This window comes from Mus caroli, unplaced genomic scaffold (assembly GCF_978045245.1).
Source record: "Mus caroli unplaced genomic scaffold, Mus_caroli_1 scaffold_2, whole genome shotgun sequence".
Taxonomy (NCBI): domain Eukaryota; kingdom Metazoa; phylum Chordata; class Mammalia; order Rodentia; family Muridae; genus Mus; species Mus caroli.
The window spans coordinates 60,588,158-60,606,977 of record NW_028227257.1 but is presented as its reverse complement, the minus strand read 5'-3'; the positions used below and the strand labels follow the sequence as shown (position 1 = coordinate 60,606,977).

General features: G+C 43.3%; 1 protein-coding gene across 1 annotated transcript in view; it reads left to right on the top strand.

Annotated features, from left to right (window-relative positions):
• The window catches only part of Rtf1 (RTF1 homolog, Paf1/RNA polymerase II complex component), a 58,968-nt gene that overhangs the window by 35,075 nt on the left and 5,073 nt on the right, over window positions 1–18,820 (top strand). The window contains exons 5-15 of the mRNA XM_021156334.2: window positions 432–546; window positions 1,184–1,295; window positions 9,605–9,740; window positions 10,523–10,700; window positions 13,955–14,037; window positions 15,370–15,457; window positions 15,546–15,653; window positions 16,184–16,261; window positions 17,025–17,146; window positions 17,306–17,363; window positions 18,520–18,597. Coding sequence (XP_021011993.1) covers window positions 432–546; window positions 1,184–1,295; window positions 9,605–9,740; window positions 10,523–10,700; window positions 13,955–14,037; window positions 15,370–15,457; window positions 15,546–15,653; window positions 16,184–16,261; window positions 17,025–17,146; window positions 17,306–17,363; window positions 18,520–18,597 — 1,156 coding nt within the window. The remainder of the gene's footprint in view (window positions 1–431; window positions 547–1,183; window positions 1,296–9,604; window positions 9,741–10,522; window positions 10,701–13,954; window positions 14,038–15,369; window positions 15,458–15,545; window positions 15,654–16,183; window positions 16,262–17,024; window positions 17,147–17,305; window positions 17,364–18,519; window positions 18,598–18,820) is intronic.

The window sequence follows — 18,820 nt, the reverse complement described above, 5'->3', positions numbered from 1 at the left end:
AGGGGCGTACTCTATTTTGTTTTTACTTTTTAGTTGAGTTCATTTGTATAAGTATTTTGCTTATCTGTTGTGTACCACCTGCATGTTTGGTACTCACAGAAGCCAGAAGAGGGGATCATGTTCTGGAGCTACAGACGATTGTGAGCTGCCATGTGGGTGCTGGGAATCAAACCTGGGTCCTCTGGATGAGCAGGCAGTGCTCTAAATCACTAAGCATCTCTCTCTGCCCCACAGACAACAATTTTAACATGCTTATTGGGCATTGGAGTTTCTTTCAGGAAGCAAAAAAATTATTTTTGTGTGTGTCTAAGACTTGTATTCCAAAATGTTTAACTCCCTTACTTGTTACTTCTTGTCTTCTAGCCAGTAGAAACCAGTCTTTACATATATTTTATTGCTTTTTAAAAACCAAACAAATCTCTTTTAACCAGATTTGAAATTAAGAAAAAACTAAAAACAGCCAAAAAGAAAGAGAAGAAAGAAAAAAAGAAAAAGCAGGAAGAAGAACAAGAAAAGAAGAAGCTGACGCAGATTCAGGAATCTCAGGTAGGAGGCCTTCCCCAGAGCACAGCTGCTGGTGTGGAGCACGGGGGACCTGAGGCAGGCGCTAACAGCCCAGCAGGCTAGACAGTGCAGATGCAGGAGACACTCTGCACCATCAGCTACACTGATGAGCTCCTAAGGACTGCTTGACTCGAGTCTGGCTAACTAGAGTGTGAGTACCCTTGAAGGGTATGTTGGTAAACTTCCTCTCCCAGGTAACCAGCTTGATTATGTCTGCTCAGAAGTATATCCCCCTAGACTTGGTATAAATAGAGTTTTAAAAATTTATAAAATTAGTCATCTCTATATCTGAAGATATCAGCAGATATTAGATCATAATATGGAGTGCTCTTCCAGGAAGAATTCACTCTGATAATTAATCTATTTTTTTCTATTGGGTCAAGGTCTTACTGTATAGACTTCTGTCTTCACTGTCTTGGAACTCAATACTTAGGCCAGATTGGACTCAAACTCAAAGAGACTCACCTGCCCTCCCTTACAAGTGCTGGAACTAAAGATGTGAGCTTAGCTAAGTTTTAAAATTTGTACAGTCTAATTCACAAGGACCAAAAGTATTGATTGATGGTATAGAGAATCTTACCAGGGCGGAGTAAAAAGGATGCCCTACATACCTCCCTAGGTTACTTCCCACAATAAAGAACGACGTTCCAAGCGGGATGAGAAACTAGATAAGAAATCTCAAGCCATGGAGGAGCTAAAAGCAGAGCGAGAAAAACGGAAGAACAGAACAGGTAAGTGGGGAAATGAATGATGTTGGCTTATTTTTCCTTTTGTTAGCTCTGTATTTTATAGAAACTTACAGACATGATGGCATGGTCTCAGGAGCATCTTTGATCCCATTGTCCATGTTACTACTTACTCCATGTTCTTTCTTATTAATCTGTAGTCCTTTTTCTATCATATTGTCTAAAGTGAATATTAACAATGCTGTGTTTTAAGTATAATAATTCAACATTTCTTATAGACAAGAGCCCCAGTGTTATTTCTTTTTGTGGGTTCTGTAGATAAAAGCCAGGACTTTGTACATGTTTTTTTTGTTTGTTTGATTTTTTCTTTTCTTTTGTATTTGGTTTTGGTTTTGGTTTTTCGAGACAGGGTTTCTCTGTATCGCCCTGACTTGTCCTGGAACTCACTCTGTAGACCAGGCTGGCCTCAAACTCAGAAATCCGCCTGCCTCCCCCCCATCCCCCCAAGTGCTGGGATTAAAGGCGTGCGTCACCATTGCCTGGTGAATTTGTGCATGTTAGTCAAGCACTCTCCACTAAACTACATTCCTAACTCCAGGACTCAGTTGGGGGTGTTGTTTGTTTTATCTGAAAACAGTGTCTCATAGTCCATGCTGGCTCTGACCTCACCATAGTGAGTTCATTACTCACTGTGCCATCAGATCCCCTAAAAGTGGAGATGTAGACAGTCACAAGCAACTCTGTGTCTAAATCCAAGCCCTGTGTCTTAGCTGCTGAGCCGGCTCTCTAGCGCAGGACTGGAGAGATGCTTCCATGGTTAAGAGTGCGTCCTGTAAAACAATGAGCAACTATAGTTTGCATCCCAACATCCATATAAGAAACTGGACATTTTACAAATGCCCAAAAACTCCAGTTCTGAGGACTCTAAAGCCTTCTTGGCCCCTGCACACAAGCAGGAGCATCTACCCACCCACATACATGTGCATACATGCACATAGACACACTCACACATAAATAAATGTTTTTTAAAAAGCATTGAATCCCTCATGATCCAATATATCCTCATTGTTTGGCTCCGACTTCATCAGAGGTCCATGAACCTTGTAAGAAGGGTTTGATATTAATATCCCATTCAAGACTGGATATTCTGCAGTCTTACTCTCTCTACATGGACCAGTTGTGGGAATTTATTCTTAATATATATGAGAATCATTCATGTCTTCTTATAATCTGATATAGCTGTTACCTTTCCTAGTCAATTCATCAAGTGGTTATGGCCCCTTGACAAGACCCCAACACTCCTTTCTCAAATCCTTCCCTCCTTTCCCTTGTTGCTAAGATTTCTTCCCAGGAGGATCGTAAGCAAAAAAAAAGCAACAGCCTCTTCCTCCTCCTCTTCCTCCTCCTCCTCCTTCTCCTGAGGTTCCAAGGAGGCATCATGATCCCACCAAACTTTACTCTGGAGAATCAATGAGTTTATTGGGTTTCCTTACAGACATGGTTATATTAGTCAGGATTCTCTAGGGGTAAAAGAGCTTATAGTCTGACTGTATGGCTATAGGAAGGGCATTTATTAGAGTAACTCACCGTCTGTGGTGCAGCTTATCCAACAATGAATGCCTGTGTACAGAAAAGGTCCAAGAGTCCAGTAATTATTCCATCTACAAGACTGGATGTCTTAGCTGTTCTTCAGAATATGCTAGAATCCTAAAGAAGTAGACTCTAATGCCAGTGAAGGAATAGAATTAAAGATGGCAGAAAGCAGGCAAAAAGAGAGCTTCTTTCTTTCATCACATTTATATAGACTTCCTTCAGAAGGTACACCCCAGATTACAGGTGGATCTTCTCACCTCAAAAATCCACATTAGAAATGGATTATCCCACTTCAAATGATACAATTAAGCAAGAAAGCTCTCACAGGTATATCCTGCCATTTTTCTGTTTTAGTTAATTCCAAACATAGTCAAGTTCACAAACAAGAATAATCATCCCAGTGGGCAAGGTGTGACTTGCAGAGATGTGAGTGTTCTTTCCCTGAAAGGCCATGAGTTGAGGGCTTCCCTGAATAGATGAAGCAGCCCTACTCTTCTGGTGCCCAATCCATATTCTAGCCCCTCCCTGAAGCCTTGCACAATTAAGGCAAAAGTTGCATACAACAGGTGGTGTAGAGCTGCTGGATAATCTGGTGAGGGTCTTGTGACCCTCTCTGCTCCTCCATAAGGGGGTGTACAGTCAGCAAGCCCATATGGGGTGCAGCTGAACTCCCCAAAATGAGTTTTGCATGGCTCTCAGGATAATCATCATACACAATACTCCTTTCTTTCTCCCCCTGCCCAAGTCGGGATTGAACTAGGGACCTCATACATCTTAGGCAATCAAGTGTTCTATCGTTGACCAGAGCCTAGACTTTGGATTTTTTAGGAGTGGTAGAATGCTGGAAATGGAACCTAGGGTCTCAGACATGCCAACTGTGGACTCTGATGCCAACCACATTCTTAGAGTACTCCCCACCCCTACAGTCTATGTAGCTTTCTTACTTTTGAGATTTGGAATTATTCATTTCTCTTAGCAGCCATTTCTGCTGAGAAAGTAAAGACTCATTCTACACAGAAGACTATTCATTCAACTGATTATTCTACCTGTCTTTGCGCCTTCTCAGTATACAGAGCTAGGATTTTGGTTCTGGTTTTGTTTTTTGTTTTGTTTGTTGTAAGGATAACATCAATAAGCTAGCTAGGCTTAGGGCTGGGGAGATGTCCTAGCAGTTAAGAATACTGGCTTCTATTCCAGAGATGCTGATTTCAATCCCAATACCCACATGACTGTATGCAGCCATTGTGTCTCCAGTTCCAGGGAATCTAATGTGCTCTTCTGGCCCTGCATGCACATAGTTCATAGATGTACATATAAGCTAAACATATAAAATAAAATAAAATATATTTTTTTAAAAAAATTAAAGAAACTAGTCATGGTGGCAATATACCTTTCTTTTCAACCACTTGAGAAGCTGAGCTAAGATAATGGCTTGATGTTCTACAGAGTGAGTTCCAGGACAGCCAGGGCTACACAGAGAAACTCTGTCTGGGAAAAAACAACAACAACAAAAAACAAAACAAAACAAAAAGATAATGGCTTGAGCCTGGGTGTTTGAAGCTACTTTGATTAACATAGCAAGATCTGAGCGGGGAGGAAATACCTTTAGTGCTCATTCATTTTTCTTTTTGGAGACAGTGTCTCCCAGGCTGGCCTCAAGATTGCTAAGTAGCTAAGAATGAAAGAATGACCTTAAACTTGAACACTCCCTCTTTCTACCTCCCGAGTACTAGGATTACAGGCATTCCCACCACAGCTGCTTTATATGACGCTAAGAATTGAGCCCAGGGCCGTATCTGTTCCAGGCAGGCACCATAATGTAGGCCTAGCTTCATCTTTATTTTTTGTAACAATGCTATTGAAATAAAACTTATAGGCCGGGCGGTGGTGGCGCACGCCTTTAATCCCAGCACTTGGGAGGCAGAGGCAGGTGGATTTCTGAGTTCGAGGCCAGCCTGGTCTACAAAGTGAGTTCCAGGACAGCCAGGGCTATACAGAGAAACCCTGTCTCGAAAAACCAAAAAAAAAAAAAAAAAAAAAAAAAAAAAACTTATAAAATACTGTTTACTCATGAAAAGTTTACTTTGCAAACAGCTTTTATTATGTAGAATTTGCAGATCTGTCCAGTAATTATAAGAAACCCACAACTTCTCAGCCTAAGGCAGCCACTCGTCTGCTTTCTAAATAGTTCATATGCATGAAATCATGTATGTATAATCTTTGTATGCCTGGCTCTTTTCTCCTTCCCTCCCTCCCTCCCTCCCTCCTTCCCTCCCTCCCTCTCTTCCTTCCTTCCTTCCTTCCTTCCTTCCTTCCTTCCTTCCTTCCTTCCTTCCTTCCTTCCTTCCAGGCAGGGTTCCTCTTTGTAGTCCTAACTGTCCTGAAACTCATTATGTATACCAAGCTGGCATAGAACTCACAGAAATCTGCCCACTTCTTTATCCCAGATGCTGAGATTAAAGACATACGCCACCACACCAGCTGATGTCTTTTTTTTTTTTTCCGAGACAGGTTTTCTCTGTGTAGTCTTGACTATCCTGGAACTCACTCTGTAGACCAGGCGTGCCTCGAACTCAGAAATCCGCCTGCCTCTGCCTCCCAAGTGCTGGGATTAAAGGCATGTACCACCACTTCCTGGCTTCAACACCCATTGTTGAAAACTCATTTGCCCATTGATGGTAATATTACCCTTTTAAATAAAAAATTGTAAGAGGGAAGGAGAGCTGACTCAGCACTTAAGAGCATCTGCTGTTGTTCTAGAGGACCTGTGTTTAATTCCCAGCATCCACATAGTGGCTCGCAACCACAGGTAACTCCAGGTCTAGGACCCAGTACCTCCTTCTGACCTCGGAGGGTCGTGCATGCATGTGATACATGCACATACTCTGGGATTACAAGTCTGCATCATATCATACTCAAATCCCTTTTTTTTTTTTTTAAGTTACTCATTACAGTTTGTTTCTATGCATATCTGTGCACCTGGTGCATCAGGTCCCTTGGAACTATAGTTATAGATGGGTATGACCCACTGTGTGGGCACTGGGAACCGAACCTGGATCCTCTGCAAGAGTAACCAGTTCTCTTAACCACTGGGCCATTTCTCCAGTCCCCAAATTCAGTTTCTTACAAGTTTAACAACAATTAACACAAATTTCCATGATCCCTAGTATGATAATTTCTCCCACTGGCAAACTAGCAACTGATTCTATACCATACCCCAACTAAGTGTCTCATATTTCAATTCAACCACTGAGCCAATACTACCCACAAACTGAGGGCTCAGTCCTGCCATGAATATCCAGGGTCTTTTTTTTCTGTGCTTCTGAGCTATGGGCCTGAAGTGCCTTTGAATTCAGTTAATTTGCTACAGTGTTGCACAGGACTCAGACATACTTAGGTTTGTTTGTGTTTTTGTTTGAGTCAAGGTCTTACATAGCTTAGTCTGGCCTGGAACTCTGTGAAGTTGTAGTTGACTTTGAATTTGAGATTCTTGTGTCTCTGCTTCCTCAATGCTGGGATTACAGGTATGTACCATCACCCCTGGTTAGGTTTTCAAGTTTATTTTTATAGCTATACAAAGGATAAAACTGAAATGATTCATAGGGTGGGACATTTGGAGAAAACCCTGCCCCTCTGGACAGGCCACCCTCTAGGAACTTGCTCTGGTTCAGGGACTCAGATTTCCATACCCTATCCTATGGAAGGCTGGTGGTGGTGGTGGTGGTGGTTGGTTGTTTTTGTTTTTTTGTCTTTGAGGCTTCATTACAGAGGAAAGACTGAGCAGATCAATTAGCCATTGGCAATCTGCTTAACCTTCAGCCTCTTTCCCCTTGAAGATCTGAGTCTCAGCTCTCTAATACTGCCTTGGTCTTTCCAGGGACCAGCCCTGTCCTGAAGCTACCAATGGGCTTGCAGCCACCAGTCAACTCATTAGCATACTAAAAGACACTGTCACTTTGAAGACTCCATGGATTTTAGGAGTTGTGTGCCAGGAAAGGGAATGAAGATGTATTTCGTAATGTCACACCAGGTATTAAGGGGAAGTTCAGCTTCCATATCCTTCTACTTGATTGATGCCTTGCCCCCTTTCCATAGTGGGCATCACTTAAATGTTTCATATACATACTAAAGGGATGGGGTGTCACTCCGTTGGTAGGATGCTTTGCTAGCAATGCACAAAGCCCTGGGTTCCATCCCAGGCATGAAGGCACCCCTCTAATCCTAGCATTTGTCTGGAGTAGTTAAAGCAATAGAATTAGAAGTTGGAGGTTATCCTTGGTCAAATAGCAAGTTCAAAGCCAGTCTAAAATATATCAGACCCTGTTTCTCTATATATTTATTTTCTTTCTTTCTTTCTTTCTTTCTTTCTTTCTTTCTTTCTTTCTTTCTTTCTTCCTAAGCATAAGAACAGACGCACATGCTATTTCCCATCAACCATCAGTGGGAAATATACTATACATGCATGCATACATGCCTTCTTTTCTTCCTTTTTTGTGGCTGTGTAAATTTTGTATTCTGGAGGTTATTCCTGGTTTGAGGTTTAGGGTTTCTGGAGGTTTCTTTTTTGTGTGCTCTTTTGTTGTTGTTGTTGTTGATGATGATGTTGTTGTTGTTGCTTGGGTTAAGTATTAGAGGAAGAACCAACCCTCTTACACGTATGTATATGAGAACTTTTTTTATTTTATTTTTATTTTATTTTGTGTTTGTATATTTACGGCACATATATGCCGTATATGTGGGATGCAGAAGACATCTTTTGAGATTTGATTCTCTCCTCTACTGTGTGGATTCTGAGGATCAAACTCAGGTTGTCAAGGCTTGGTGGCAAGTACCTTTTGAGCTACCTCCCCAGCCTGGCTTTTTCATTTTGAGACAAGATCTTATTAAATTGCCCACATTGGCCTTGAAACTCAGCTTCCTCCTGGCTCAGCTTTCTAAATAGCTGGGGTTCTAGACAGATACCACTACACCAAGGTCTACTGCTATTCTTTCTTTATAGCTACTAGAAAACAACCATCTTTTGTGACTTAAATTTCACTGCCAGCTAGGGAGAATAACAGCATCACAAAGGCTGTCTCAATACTGAGAGGAAGAACTCCATTCGAGTAAAACATCACTCGTTTGTGCTTGCAGACTGAGGATACCACCTTCATGCTGCAGCAGCTATGTAGTTGCAACAGTGAGCTGAACCAGAAGCCTGCAGTAGTTACTAACTGGCCCTTAAAACTCACCTTGTCACTCAAAAATGATAGTGCCTTTCTTCCTCTTGAAAAAGATGTATTTTTAGTTATATGTATGTGCGTGTGTCTTTGTGGGGTCTGTGAGTATATGAGGATACCAGAAGAAGGCACTAGATCCTCTGGACCTAGAGTTAGAGGTGGTTGTGAGCCACCTCGTGTTGGTACTGGAACTGAATTAGGTCCTCTGCTAGAGCAGTAGGAACTGCAAATCACTGAGCTATCTCTCTAGCCCATCTTTCCTTGTATGTTTTTTTGACTAATTTTTCACAGCTTTACTAAAATTGAAGTGGCATGGGTAATTGAGTGATCCTCCCAGAGTTCAAGGCTAGCCTAGCACTATATAGTGAGTCTTTGTCAAATGCCAAACAATAGCCGGGCGGTGGTGGCACACACCTTTAATCCTAGTACCTGGGAGGCAGAGGCAGGCAGATTTCTGAGTTCGAGGCCAGCCTGGTCTACAAAGTGAGTTCCAGGACAGTCAAGGCTACACAGAGAAACCCTGTCTCGAAAAAAAAAAAAAAAAAAAAAAAGAAAAAGAAAAAGAAAACCAAAACCAAACCAAAACAAACAATGCTGGTGGGATGGGTCAGTGGTTGAGAGTGCTTGCTGCTCTTCTCTCAGCCGTGACTGCAGTTGCACACAGGTCAGGAGATTCTTAAGTACCCGCAACTCTAGCTCCAGGGGATCTGACACCTTTTGTCCTCCTCGGGCACCTGCACATAATAGATGCTTAAAAGGAGATACACAAAAGATAATTATGAGTTGTCTTCATTCCTTCCTGCCTAACATCAAGCAACCTGTGTGAAGAGCACAAGGGAGCCAGCAAGATAGCTCAGCGGGTAAAGGCGGTCCTAGACCTCACATGGTGGAAGGAGAGACCTGACTCCTGCATGGTATTCTCTGACCTCCACATACACACACACACACATAACTGAAGTAATTAAAACCTTTTCTTAAAGAGAACAGGGAGCCAGGCATGGTGGCGCACGCCTTTAATCCCAGCACTCAGGAGGCAGAGGCAGGCGGATTTCTGAGTTCGAGGACAGCCAGGGCTCGAGAAACCCTGTCTCGAAAAACCAAAAAAAAAAAAAAAAGAGAGAGAGAGAGAGAGAGAGAGAACAGGGGCTGAATATATAGCTCACTGGTGGAACACCATGTAAGAGTCACTGGGTTCACTCCCCAATATGTGGGGATGGCTGGGAAATTTTAGTATGGTTGATAACCATTTCTACCTACCTCATAACAACTATTTATTTAGGTGTGTGTGTGTGTGTGTGTGTGTGTGTGTGTGTGTGTGTATGTATGTATGTATGTATGTATGTATGTCGGATCTGATCTTGGTACCTGAATGCTTAACTGTGTTTTACCTAAGTATGGCTCAGGTTATCACAGACTAATCTAGAAATGATAGACTGTCTGCTTGAGTCCTTTTCTATGTCCCAGTTCTTTCCAAAGATCAAAGATGAGTTGATTTCTTGTTTGTGGAGAGTTCATAGGTAAATGTTTCCTCTTTTGTTCTAGCTGAGCTCCTCGCCAAAAAACAGCCATTGAAAACCAGTGAGGTCTACTCAGACGATGAGGAGGAGGAAGATGATGACAAGTCCAGTGAGAAATCGGACCGCTCGTCCCGGACATCATCATCTGATGAAGAGGAAGAGTAAGCTTTCTCTGTTTGGATCCAGCAGGCAGGAGAAGTGGAGTGAAAGAGTTTATTGTTTATTTCAAATTAAAGGTTCTATCATTAAGGGAAGCCAAGGCAAGAACTTGAAGCAGAAACTAATAGAAAAATGCTGCTTGTTAGCTTGCTCTGTCTGACTCTTGGCCAGCCAGCTTTCTCATGTAATCTAGGACTACTTGTCCAGAGATGGCACTGCCCACAGTGGCCTGGGCCCTCCCACAGCAATCACCAGCAAGAAAATGCTCCACAGAAATGTCCACAGACCATTCTGATTAAGACAGTCCTCCCCACTCCCCAGTTTTGAATTCCTCTTCCTAGCTGTGTCAAGTTGACAACTGAGATTAGCTGTTACCGTGGGGGTTCTTGGAAGAAAAACTTAGCATAAGTGTAAGCACCACATTTTTGGTTGATTTAGTATCCTTTAATTCTGCATATCCATTCCTCCTACCTCTGGCTCCTGGGTGCACCCCTGGCCATTTCCCCTGGGCCTAATAGATATACACTGACAGCATATCACCTCAGACTGGTCTGTATCACCTCAGACTGGTCTGCAGCTGCTTTTCTGGGATGGAGCATCAGTCAGGGCAGTACACACTATAGAGAAGACTTTATACATAGATATACTCTATATAGATTAGACTGTTATATGATCCTTTATTTTATGTGCTAAGTTAATCACATGCTATTTAGGTAAATACTGAGAATTTACTGTCTGTCTCTCTGGCGGTTTTTCAGTGAATACTGCTCTGTGTTTCTCGCAGGAAAGAAGAAATCCCTCCAAAATCACAGCCAGTCTCATTACCCGAGGAACTGAATCGGGTTCGGTTATCACGGCATAAGCTAGAGCGCTGGTGTCACATGCCCTTCTTTGCTAAAACTGTCACAGGATGTTTTGTACGGATTGGCATTGGAAACCACAATAGCAAGCCAGTTTACCGGGTTGGTATTCTTCCCTTGGACAATTTTCCATATTTTAAATATAATGATTGTCTACTGGGAGTGGGAGCTGCTGAACAAATCTGTTATTCTGCCACCATTTGACTGAATTAGTCAGCTTCCCTTATAACTAGGAAAAGTAGCCCACGCCTGTACTTCCAGCACTTGGGAGGCTGGTATGAGTTTGAAGCCAGCCTGGGCTACAGAGTGATACCCAGTCTCAGGAACAGACAAGACCAGGTATGGCACATACCTACAATCCTAGCACTTGAGACATGGGCACAGGAGAATTGCCACAAACCAGTCTAGTCTACCAAGTAAACTTTAGGCCTTCAGTGCTATTATGACCCTATAGGGTTAGTCCCAGCACTTGGGAGGCAAAGGCTGCAGATCTCTAAGTTTGAAGCTAGCCTGGTCTACAGAGAGAGGTCCAGTACAGCCAGGGCTACACAGAGAAGAAAGCCTGTCTTGAAAAACCTTGAAGGAGGGGCTGGTGAAAGAGATACATGAGGGAGCAGACAGCTGGCCTCCCAGGCTTTGGGTGAGAGAAAAGTCGGCTCCTAGTTGCTTTGAGAGCATGCCAGTGACATGGTAACGTGTGTCTTTAATCCCAGTACTACAGTGGCAAACTGTAAGTTTGAGGTGAGCCTGTTCTACATAGGAAATGCAAGGCCACTTTGTGAGAGTCTCAAAAACCAGGACAAGCCAACAAAACCTGGTGGTTTCTGCCTCCTTCCAGTATTGCCAAGCCAACAACTTGAAGACTTCAGTACGTGGGCCTTTAGGAGACACTTAGGAGCCAGACTAACAGAAGAGAAGCTGACTTGTTATAGAGCAGCTCATACAGCAGTGAGAATCATTCACAACTAACTGAGTGCTTGGGAGCCCACAGAACTGGTGTGCTTAGATTTAGAGTCATCTTCTCTCTCCCTCTCAGCATGAAAAGGAGAAAGGACATTCATGACATAGCTGGTCAATCTTATATAATTTAAAAGCTTTGTTTGAGAAATGAGTGAATGAATTTTTTCAGTGTATGAAAAATTGCCATGTTACATCCCTAGTCACCTAGACCCTAGGAAAAGAAAAGAGTGACGCCAACTCTGCCCTGGCTCTTGTGCTTGCTCAGCACTGCTGCTGTGGTTTGGGCTAGAGCCTTGCTGCTTTATTTTCTGGTTCTGGTTGATTTTTTTTAGACTGGATCTTATTGCATAGTCCACACTGAACTTGAACTTTTGGTTTTTTTCCTCCCTAAGACAGGGTTTTTCTGTGTAGCCCTGGCTGTCCTGGAACTCTTTTTGTAGACCAGGCTGACTTTTAACTCGCCTCTGCCTCCTAAGTGCAGGGATTTTGCCTGTGCTGGTCCCAGTTGATTGTTGTATTTGCTTGTCTTTAGTTGTCTGGTTTTAATGTAGTTCATTCCTTGTGAGAGGACAGGTAGCCATGAGACTCGCCTTGATGCTCTTCGCCTTGGAGTGACTAGACCTTGACCAGGGTGGCACACGTGTAGCACATGCGCAGTACGTGCAGTCAGAGACGGAGGCAGAGCAAGCTCAGTAAGTCTTAGCCACACAGTCAGCTCATGAGCAACCTAAGCTGCATTCAGAACAGTGTCTCATTAAAACACAAGAAGGAAATTCTGCTCAAGAACTTGGATCTGAGGCTGAGGAGATGACGGTGGGTAGCAGGCTTCTCCACAGGCATGAGGGCTTGAGTGCCAGAGGGTCCCCAGTGCCAGAGAAACTTGGCTTGGCTGTGCACACATAGAACATCTGTGCTGAGGGTCAAAGACAAGCAGATCCCAGGAGCTCACTGGCCAGTCTCCCTGTTCCATGAGCGACCTTTTTTTTTTTTTTTTTTTTTTAAATTACTGTTGTAAGTGACATGGTGTGTGTATGTAGAGGTCTAAGGGCAACTTAGGAAGCCAGGTGTTCATTTTTGTCTTTTTTTTGAGGCGATCTCTTTTTTTCTGCCACCCTGTTTACTCTAGGAGAGCAGCTGGCTTATGAATTTCTAGGTCATTCTTCTGCCCCTGCTTTTGTTTCCCCATGGACGTTCTGGAATTACATAGTGCACCACTACATCTGGCTTCTTTTTGTGGGGTGGGATAGGGTGAGACCCAGTTCCTCTGTGTAGCCCTGGCTATCCTGAAACTTACTCTGTAGACCAAGTTTGTCTCAAAGATCCACTGCCTCTGCCTCCCAGGTGCTTCAAGGCCAGCTCTCCTCTGATTTATAATATAGGCTCTAGATCTACAACTTGGGTTGTCAGGTAGGCTTTTGTACTTAGCTGTTTTGCCTTCTGAGCCATCTTCCTGGCCCAGAAAACATAAATAAGAGCCAGGTCTAGTGTATTGTTGGAAGCCTAAAGTCTTAGGTATTTGGGAAATAGAGCCAGGAGGATCACTTGAACCTGGAGTTCAAGAACAGCCTGGCCAACATAGTTAAAACCTGTTTCATTTAGAAAGGGGGTGGGGGGAGGAGACAGGGAGGGAGGGAAAGAGAAAAGAAAAGAGAAAAATAGGGAGTATGTTTGTCAGCAGGCTTGCCTACCTATGACAATCTCCAAAATCACAGTGTAGAAAGAGAGCTGTCCTTAAGCTCCAGTCAGTTGTGCCTTGGCAAGAACAGTAGTTTAGTGGGGTGGTGTGGAGGTGAGATGCTGCCAAGCCTGACAAATGAGTTTGATCCCTGAAACTAACACAGTACGAGAGAATTGAGGCTCAAAAGTTGTCTTCTAGCCTCCATACCATGGCACATATATGCTTGCATGTGGACATGCACAAAAATAAATGTTTTAGTCTTCCTTCCTTCCTTTCTTCCCTCCCTCCCTCCCTCCCCCTCTTTCTTTCCTTTCCTTTCCTTTTCCTTTTCTCTTTCTTCCTTCCTTTCTTTCTTTCTTTCTTTCTTTCTTTCTTTCTTTCTTTTTTTCTTTCTTTCTTTCTTTTTTTCTTTCTTTCTTTCTTTTTTTCTTTCTTTGGAGTGCTAGGAATATTACTCACTTAACATAGCATGTCAACAACAACAAAAGAACTGACCTTTGGCTTTCCTATAATGGCCCCTCCAGACGGACCACCTTTTCTCCTGGACCTCGCTCTCCCTGAACATAAGGTTTACGTCCTTATCCATTTGAATTCTAACCATGGGATAGGCTCCTGTGGGCCCCTCTCTCACAGCTCTTCTGTGTTGGGTAGATAGTCAGAAGATGGGGTGGAAAGCTCTGCAAGAGGATTTTATTGGTATCTCTGTTCTTTCTCTTAGGTGGCTGAGATCACGGGTGTTGTGGAAACTGCCAAAGTTTACCAGCTGGGTGGCACCAGAACAAATAAAGGGCTCCAGCTACGGTAAGACACTTCTGAGCCAGGCATGATGAGTGTCCTCCCTTTCATGCACTTGCGATTGTAAACACACACATGAACACACAGAGATAAGCTTAATATTTTGTTTTAATAAGAGCAGGCTGAGGGGCTGGAGAGTCGGCTCAGATTTTGAGTACTTACTGCCTTTTTAGATGCCCTGGGTTCAATCTCCAGCACCCATATGGTAGCTTATGACTCCCTATAACTTCCTTTTTGGCCTCCCTGGGCATACAATAGATACTTGTGGGCAATGTCTATTAAAAAAATATATTTTTCTTTCTAAAGAAGAAATCAGGGGCTGGAGAAATGGCTCAGCGGTTAAGAGCACTGACTGCTCTTCCAAAGGTCCTGAGTTCAATTCCCAGCAACCACATGGTGGCTCACAACCATCCGTAACAAGATCTGGCGCCCTCTTCTGGAGTGTCTGAAGACAGCTACAGTGTACTTACATATAATAAATAAATAAATCTTTAAAGAAAAAAAAAAAGAAATCAAAGAGCTGGGCATGGTGTCACATGCCTTTAACTCCAGCACTTGGGAGGCAGAGGCAGGGGATTTCTGAGTTTGAGGCCAGCCTGGTCTACAAAGTGAGTTCCAGGACAGCCAGGGCTATACAGAGAAATCATGTCTCAAAAAACCAAAAAAAAAAAAAAAAAAAAGAAGAAGAAATCAAAAAGAGCTTGTTGGGCTAGTGTTCAGAGACATCTCTTTAAGAGTATGGTTTCGAGCCGGGCGTGGTGGCGCACGCCTTTAATCCCAGCACTCGGGAGGCAGAGGCAGGTGGATTTCTGAGTTCGAGGCCAGCCTGGTCTACAAAGTGAGTGCCAGGACAGCCAGGGCTACACAGAGAAACCCTGTCTCGAAAAACCAAAAAAAAAAAAAAAAAAAAAAAAAGAGTATGGTTTCTGAGTCGCCAAGCTTTGCCAAGGCACTGCTCAGCAGAAACACTGTTGTTCTGTTCATTCTGGGATCTATACAGAGTGCAGACTCCTGATACTGATGGGCTCTGGAGGGTTTATAGTAAGCAGAATTCTGCAGCACTCTGCAGCACTCGCCAGGCTCCCTCAGCTTTCACTGGAAGCTCAGTCCTGTACACACATTGAAACAACGTCTGGGAGGTTGGTTTGTGTCTGGTTCTTACTCCCAGAAACTTGGGCTCCGTATATCTAGTTGGTGCTCTAGTGATTACAGTTTTAATGTCTCTTTGGTAATTCAAAGGGTAGCCAGGATTAAGATCCACAGACAGTCTGGTGTGGTTGCTTAGCTCATTACAGTCAACATGCATATTCTTGGAGATGTTGTCTCTCTTTTATGTAGGCATGGCAATGACCAGCGAGTGTTCCGCCTAGAGTTTGTGTCCAACCAAGAATTCACTGAAAGTGAATTCATGAAGTGGAAAGAAGCGGTAAGCGACCAGACTGCAGAGCAGTTGTTTGTAAACATTTTCTTTCCTAAACCCCTTACTGATAGCTTTTTCTTATATTTTGATCCAGATGTTTTCTGCTGGCATGCAGTTGCCCACACTAGATGAAATCAATAAAAAGGAATTATCTATTAAGGAAGCTCTCAATTATAAATTCAATGATCAGGACATTGAGGAGGTAAGAAGCCTGAATCTCAGAGGCTGGCTGCTCTTTAAGATCCAGTTTGGAAAAGGTCAGATTTGTCATTTTCTGTAGTCTGAGAAATTAAAGGGATTATTGTTCTCTTGTTATTGATACTTTATCAAGCTTTCCCTATACAGTGTCATCTACAGTGAGACTACATAGATTCAAGTCTATCAGGATATGTATTCCCCTAGGCTTGGTTCTTCTAGAACTTTCTTTCTCCAAAATGTTTTGATACACTTCTTAGACCTCTGCTGTCTTGGACTGTGGCCAGTCTCACAGTTCTGTGCCTTTGTGCTGCTGCTGCTTGGGAGGCATGCTCCTTCAGACTGCCCCAGAATCTCCATGGCCCAGGAAAGCAGCATGGTGTCCCTTGGAATTTGCTCACCCTCTGGGGTGTGACACTGCTACAGGACAAGCAGTCCCCTTTTAACTGGCAGCTTACCTCCAAAATGGTCTCGTTTAGCCTGTCTACAAACGTAGTTTGGGAATACCTCATTGCCAATGTTTCCTCTCTGGTGCAGATTGTAAAAGAGAAGGAAAGGTTCAGAAAAGCCCCACCAAACTATGCTATGAAGAAGACTCAGCTGCTAAAGGAGAAGGTAAGATTTACGCTCAAGGACTGGTGAGATGGCCCAGCGGGTAAAAGCACCGACTGCTCTTCTGAAGGTCATGAGTTCAAATCCCAGCAACCATATGGTGGCTCACAACCACCCGTAACAAGATCTGACGCCCTCTTCTGGTGTGTCTGAAGACACCCATAGTGTACTTACATATAATAAATAAATAAATAATAATTTAAAAAAAAAAAACACTACTAAAAAAAAGATTTACGCTCAAGCTTCTCCGCCTGTCTTGTTATGATAAAGAAATCACACTCATCTGTCCATCCTCTGCTGAGGCTTAGTGATAGGAGGACTGGGAGGGCAGCCTGGGCTCTGTGATAAGCAAAACAGGGTGTTCTTGAGAACCCAGGCAGCTTTCCTTCCTGGAAATTCAATCAGCCTTGTTTTCCTGTCTTCCTGAGTTTCTATGCCTTTGTTTTATTTGTATTGTGAGCCCCACTATAACAAGTAGTTTCCTGTTCCATCTACCAGGATAGTATGACGTAGGATGAAGTAGCTATGGAAGTTCAGTTATATGGGCCTATATTCTTAAAGTTTAATGTTGTATCATTACCATCTGGGGCCCTGAGCTAGGTAACTCATGGGAAGGTAGGTGTTCCTAGTGGACGAAAAAAGATGCCTTGTCTTTGCAAAGTACTTTTTTCACTATTTTCTTCACATTTCCTATCGTTGGTTTATCACATGAGGTGCCTTACCTGTGCTGTACAAGAATCAGTAACAGGCATGTTTCTGTGGGCAGGCTATGGCTGAGGACCTGGGAGATCAGGACAAAGCCAAACAAATTCAAGACCAGCTAAATGAGCTAGAGGAGCGAGCAGAGGCCCTGGACCGCCAGCGGACCAAGAACATATCTGCTATCAGGTGTGTTACTATCCTGTTTTGGGAAGGACCCTGTCCTCGGCCAGCCTATACATTGTGTAACATTGAATATTACACAGACCCCATGGATTTCTGCGGTGCAGAAGTTCCATCCTGCCCACCCCTCTCACAGCCTACTGACAGACCCCTCTTACCTTATAGCTACATCAACCAGCGGAATCGGGAGTGGAATATTGTGGAGTCTGAGAAGGCTCTGGTGGTGAGTTTTAAACTTCACATGGTAGGAATTCCAGCATGGTGGCACACACATATAAGGCCAAGTCTTGGGAGATGGCAGCAGGAGTTCAAGGCCAGCCTCAGCTGCATTACTGTTCAGAGCCAATCTGGGTTATATAGGCCCTATTTCAAAAAAAATATGATTAGGGCCAGTGAGATGCCATAGCAGGTAAAAGTGTTTGCTATGAAAGCTTGGCACCTGAATTCAAGCCTAGAAGCCATAGAGGTGGGAGTACAGAACCTACTCAAGAAAGTGCCCTTTGACCTGCACCTCCCCCACATAACAAAATAATTAAGTTAAAATAAAATTGTAGCCGGGCAGTGGTGGCACATGCCTGTAATCCCAGCCCTTGGGAGGCAGAGGCAGGCAGATTTCTGAATTCGAGGCCAGCCTGGTCTACAGAGTGAGTTCCAGGACCACCAGAGCTACACAGAAAAGCCCTGTCTAGGAAGAAAACAAACAAAAAATCTTTTTTTTATGTTATCCATATCTGTTTTAAATGATTGGAATTGCATGTATTCAGCATGTGTGCACTCTACCTCACATCTGCCTACAGCACTTGTAACCTGTGACACAGAGTAACAGTCGTCTGGCTTGTTTGCCTTACATTCATTTTTATGATTGTTGTACCTGTATCTGCTTTACTGTGCTGCAGGGGTGTGTTTGGTAGTTGCTCCTGTATCCATTCTGTTAGGGGATGTTTGATGGTTGTGCCAGTATCTATTTGGGAGTGGGTCTTGTTCTCTGTGTCCATTTTGATAGAGGGGGTTGGGTTCTTGCTCCTCTAGCTGTTGGGGGAAGGTATTATTCCTATATCTATTTTGTTGGGGGGGGGGTCCATTGTTACTTCTGTATCTATTTTGTTAAGGGGTGTTTTGGTTCCTTCTTTTACTTATTCTGCAGGGGGTAAGGGTTGGTTGTTGCCCCAGAGTCTATTCTTTTGGAGTTGGTTTTTGTTCTTGTTCTGCAGAGCTCAGCCCTGAACCCAGGTCTTATGAATGCTTGGCAAGTGCTTTATCACTGAAAAGGACAGACAGTTTTTGAATTTTTCCTACCTCCTTAAAAAATGTTATTTATATGTAAGCATATGATGAACAAGAGGAGGGGGAGGAGATCTAATGCATTCGTTCTGTTTTAGGCGGAAAGTCACAACATGAGAAACCAGCAGATGGACCCCTTCACCAGGCGGCAGTGCAAACCCACCATCGTCTCTAATGTGAGTGCCTGAAGAGGACCTAGATTCTAGGACATAAAATGAATCCCATTAGGAAATTAACAAAGAAGTTAAAAATAATGCTTTTCTAACTGGGATTTGCTTGCCTCAAGCTTGGGTCTAGATTCTTTCTTTTTTATCTTTCTATAGGGCATACAGGTAGTTAAAACCTAGGAGTTAACCCTCTGTACCACAGTAGATTTTCAATACAACTGATGATTAGCAT